General features: G+C 37.9%; 1 protein-coding gene across 3 annotated transcripts in view; it reads left to right on the top strand.

The window, feature by feature from the left end:
* Window positions 1-661: 661 nt before the first annotated feature.
* The window catches only part of LOC309481098 (serine/threonine-protein kinase DCLK2), a 19,030-nt gene continuing 14,691 nt past the window's right edge, over window positions 662-5,000 (top strand). For all 3 annotated transcript variants that reach the window (XR_014199894.1, XM_082145889.1, XM_082145888.1), the window contains exons 1-2: window positions 662-1,412; window positions 4,116-4,471. Coding sequence is in view for 2 of the 3 variants with exons in the window: in XM_082145889.1 (XP_082002015.1) it covers window positions 1,013-1,412; window positions 4,116-4,471 (756 nt within the window). In the remaining variant the exon portion in view is untranslated. The remainder of the gene's footprint in view (window positions 1,413-4,115; window positions 4,472-5,000) is intronic.

Here is a 5,000-nt window from a genome sequence, read left to right as displayed (position 1 = left end):
AGAATGAAATAGTATTTTCTTGTAAAACCTATTTTATTTTATTTTATAATGTTTAAAATGAATGCAGTTTTAAACGACTGATTAAAAACAAGGCTCGAAATGCCAAATACTTCTGTGTCTAATGTGGAGTGTAAAGAGTCTGAAGTGTGTGTAGTGTTTTGCGAAAGAGTGTGAGGCTGAGAATGTGTGTGTAGTAGTGCAGATCTGGGCTGAGGTTATGCTCAGGTTTCACTAACTGTGTTATTATTTTCATTTTAGCGTGTATTAAAGCAATTATGCAAAAACTACAGTGTAAACAGCGTTATGCTGCCCTCTGGTGGAAGCAGTGGAACAGACGATTAAAAAGTATGTCTCTCTGTCTGATGCAATCTTGCAGTTTATTTGTGACTCAAATAAGAATATAAAAATAGATCAGTACTTTCATCTCTTAAAAAAAGCAATGTCAAACATCTCTTTGTTTTTCTGATGTGTATGACCCACTTTTACAGTCTTGTCAGACGGCATTAAGACCGCGCGGAAGAGTCTGATGCGCGCGCCACACGCTCACCTGCAGCGGGGTGTCGCGCGCCGGGGTGGAGGAACGGGCTGCGCGCTCCCGTGTACGGCCATGCTGCCCGGTTACAGTGGGGCGCGCGCCTAAAAACCGCACACACACACCGCTTTCGGTTCAGGGCGGATCGGGATTTTTTTTATCAGTGTCTCAATGGAATATCCCGTTTGACCAGGATTTTCCTGTTTATCCAGGTTTTTGTGGACAACAGCTGACGTCCGAGCTTGTCATTTATTATTCCCCAGCAGAATCATCTGGAATATTTCCCATCCTCTATTCGAATGGCCGTTTGAACGCGAAAAAAAAAAAACGCCGGGCTGCTTTTGTGTTGATGTAAATGATGCTCGTGCGCCCGGTAAACGCGCAGCGGGGAGAGCGGCGCGTCCGCTCGCGCTGATGACAATAGCGGACTTTAACGATATAAAAGCGTTATAAAAAAACCTTTGGGAAAAGTCGGGAAAAATGTCTCTCAGCAGAAGCATCGAGCTCGAGCACTTTGACGAGCGGGACAAGGCGCACCGCTCCAAACGCGCGGCGGTTTCGGGCGGCTCGGGTTCTCGCGCGAGCAGTCTGGTACCGAGTCCCGCGCACAGCGCGAACTGCAGCTTCTACCGCACGCGCACGCTCCAGACGCTCAGCTCCGAGAAGCGAGCCAAGAAGGTTCGGTTCTACCGGAACGGGGACCGGTATTTCAAGGGTCTGGTGTACGCGGTGTCCAACGACCGCTTCAGATCAATGGACGCGCTCCTGGCCGAGCTGACGCGCGCGCTCACGGATAACCTGCACCTGCCGCAAGGTGTTCGCAACATCTACAGCGCGGACGGCGCGAGGAAGATCTCGAGCCTGGAGGAGCTGGTGGAAGGTCAGACACTCATGGGGATATTAGCGTGTTGAGGGCCGGAAGGGTCACTGTGAGTTATGACCATATAAGGGCTGAACGGTTGCAGGTTCGAATCCCCGCAATGCTCCATAATGGCTCAAGGCTCTTCATCTGTCACTCAGCCTACATATTACAAACGTGTGTAGTCAAATGGTTAAAAATGGTTAAATCTATCTTTTTCTTTCTTTCTATAGCCTATCCATTAATAATTTGTTATAGACTATTGATATACTAACACATATTATAATATCGTCTAATATTATAAATAATATTACATTTATCAAAATTACAAATTATAAATGGCAAATTATATTGCAAAAATGAAATGTTCAAGTGCAATAATGAGAATTTCGTCATGGAAAATGATGACACAGTTCATCTTAACGGTACTTAAACATGCACAATTTTTTTAATGCAAAACACAATATAATATCCATATGTTTGTGAGTATTTTTCCTGAGCGCTTCTGTTAATCAGCTGAGCCTGAATGAGTGAGTGAATGTAAGTGACTTTAGATCATTAATGAGTGAACGACACAGTCTGATTGATCAGTCATTAGAGAGAGAGAGAGTCTCGTCCGTCTCACACACACACACACACACACACACACACGATCAATAGCTCCAGCTCGTGCACTTAACGCCGGTTAGCGGGAGCTGTTGATGTGTGTTAACTCTGATAGACGAGCTCATTCAGATCTGCTGTCCTTTAAACCTTTATTGAGACAGTTGTCTGGCCTTTATAAAGATGTCATGTTTCTGCAGTCAGTGATTCGTGTATTTTGCACAATGGCAGTTTTCTAAAGATGAAGGGTTTGTGTTGTAATCATCTTCATGCATATATCAATAGGTCATGAATATTCATATATCGATGCTCCTCCCACTTCTTATACACACCGGTGTGCGATAATTACGATTTTTAATTCTTCTGCTCACCAAGAGAAGACTGCGTTTATTTGATCAAAAATACAGTAAAAATGTGAAATATTTTTACAATTTAAAATAACAGCCTAAAGTGTAATTTATTCCTGTGATCAAAGCTGAATTTTCAGCATCATTACTCCAGTCTTCAGTGTCACATGATCCTTCACAAATCACTCTAATATGATGATTTGATGCTCAAAACAATTTATGATTATTATTAATGTTGAAAACAGTTGTGCTGCTTCTGATTCAACGCGATGCACATTCAAAAGTTTAGGCTAAGATAAAAAAAATGAAATAAAAACATTTAGAAATGAAAGGTGCAGAATCATCATATTAGAGTGATTTGTGAAGGATCATGTGACACTGAAGACTGGAGTAATGATGCTGAAAATTCAGCTTTGATCACAGGAATAAATTACACTTTACTATATATTCACATAGAAAACAGCTGATTTACATTAAAATAATATTTCACATTTTTACTGTATTTTTGATGAAATAAAGCAGCCTCGGTGAGCAGAAGAGACTCTTTCAGAGAAATTGTGTAGGAGATTGAAAGGAGTTTAACAGTGACACGTGCAGGAGAATCACACAGCTGATATTTTACTGAAACATCTGGAGTCTCTGACCTTGAGGAAGTCCATGTGAGCTTGAGCTGATGTTGATCAGCAGAAACAGAGATTCAGCTGCTCGCCTGAAAATAAGGGAGTTTCAGTCTGTGGATTACAGTGTTAAAGACAAGCACAGATGTGCACGTTCACACACCTGGCACGTAATGATGCTGATTTGACCCCTGGGGTCGTGTTGCCATGGCGATCGGGGGTCAGTAAGTGGATGACCAGCAGGAGCATCAATCACTGCATCAGCATTTTCACATCCAGGGATTAAAGTCTGGTACTGAGGGTCTGGTGATGGGGGTCCGACTTTGCTTTCGTAACCATGGAAACCACTTAGAAATGGCCTGTCCATATCAGAGTTTTCCAAACTGGGGTTGGTGAGTTTGTATGAGAAATTAATAATGAAATGAAACATAAAAATGTAAAGGTAAAATAAATTATTTTCAAACAAAACGTAAAATTAAAAATATTTTCTAACAAAACAAATGTAAGTTAAAAATAAATTATTTTATAATAAAACATGAAAATGTGAGATAAAATAAACAATTTAAAATAAAACATATAGTTTAAAACAAAACAAAAATTGGAAATTTAAATATTATTTATATAAAACTGTTTTAATAAACAAGTAATTTATAATAAAACATAAAAATATAAAATTGAAGTAAATAATTGTTAAATAAAAAATATTAAAATTTAAAATATTTAAAACAAAACAAATTTAAATTTAAAAGTAATTTTACGATAAAACATCAAAATGTGAGATTAAATAAAAAATCGTAAAAAAAAATTTTTTAAACAAAACAAAATATAAAAAACAAAATGTAACATTTTAATATTTTTAAATTACATTTAAATTTAAAATGAAAACAAATAATAAAAAAAAACATAAAAATGGAAAATTAAAAGATTATAAAAACAATCAAGTTGAAATATTGCATACTAAATGAAGTAAGGGTGTCAAGTTACAGTATATTCAAGCTATTTTAAATGAATGAAGACAAGGAAAAAAGTTTAAATATGTCATTTCTATGATGAAACATGAGTTTTAAGGGATTAAATGATTGACTACAGGGGGAATAAGGAAAATATTTTAGCTGAGCAAACAAAAACCCAACTAACCTGATATCCTCCTATCACAGGTGAGAGTTACGTGTGCGCCTCGAACGAGCCCTACAGGAAGGTGGACTACACCAAGAACGTCAACCCTAACTGGGGATCGAGGGGGGCGGGGCTTGGCCTGGCGGCGGGGCCAGTGGGCGGAGCCTCGCGTCCCGGGCCTCCTCGCGCACCGGGGGAATCCAGGGAGTCTAAAGACTTTATCAAACCCAAACTGGTGACGGTGATCCGGAGCGGCGTGAAGCCGAGGAAGGCCGTGAGGATTCTCCTGAATAAGAAGACGGCGCACTCATTCGACCAGGTGCTCGCTGACATCACCGAGGCCATCAAACTGGACTCAGGTGTGGTCAAGAGGCTCTACACGCTGGACGGCAAACAGGTACCAGCGCACATTGTTATTTTAACAAATAACACATTTTTATTATTACTTAAAAAAATAATACACTAAACAATAATACAAATAATAATAAATAAATAAATAAATAAATAGAAGACAGAAGTATATAATATATATAATAGTCCTGTCAAATCGATTAATTGTGATTAATCGCGATTAATAATTTCCAGGACGGGAAATTAGTTTATTAATCGCCATTAAACATAAACGTTTGTTAATGTGTGTATGTATGTATATATCTATACATGTAAATATATAGACACATATATTTACAAACTTTTATGTTCAATGCGATTAATCGCGATTAATCACAATTAATCGATTTGACAGGACTATTATATATATTATATACTTCTGTCTTCTATTTATTTATTTATTTATTATTATTTGTATAATTTTTTTGTGTATTATTTTTTTAAGTGCCTTGAAAACCTGCTTTTTTATTATATGATTATTATTTTGAATTTGCTTTTATCTTTTACGTTTTCATTTAAACTGAAGTAGGGTTTAT

The sequence above is a fragment of the Leuciscus leuciscus genome (genome assembly GCF_965113295.1).
Source record: "Leuciscus leuciscus genome assembly, chromosome: 18".
Classification (NCBI taxonomy): Eukaryota; Metazoa; Chordata; class Actinopteri; order Cypriniformes; family Leuciscidae; genus Leuciscus; species Leuciscus leuciscus.
This window is presented reverse-complemented; position numbering and strand designations above follow the sequence as displayed.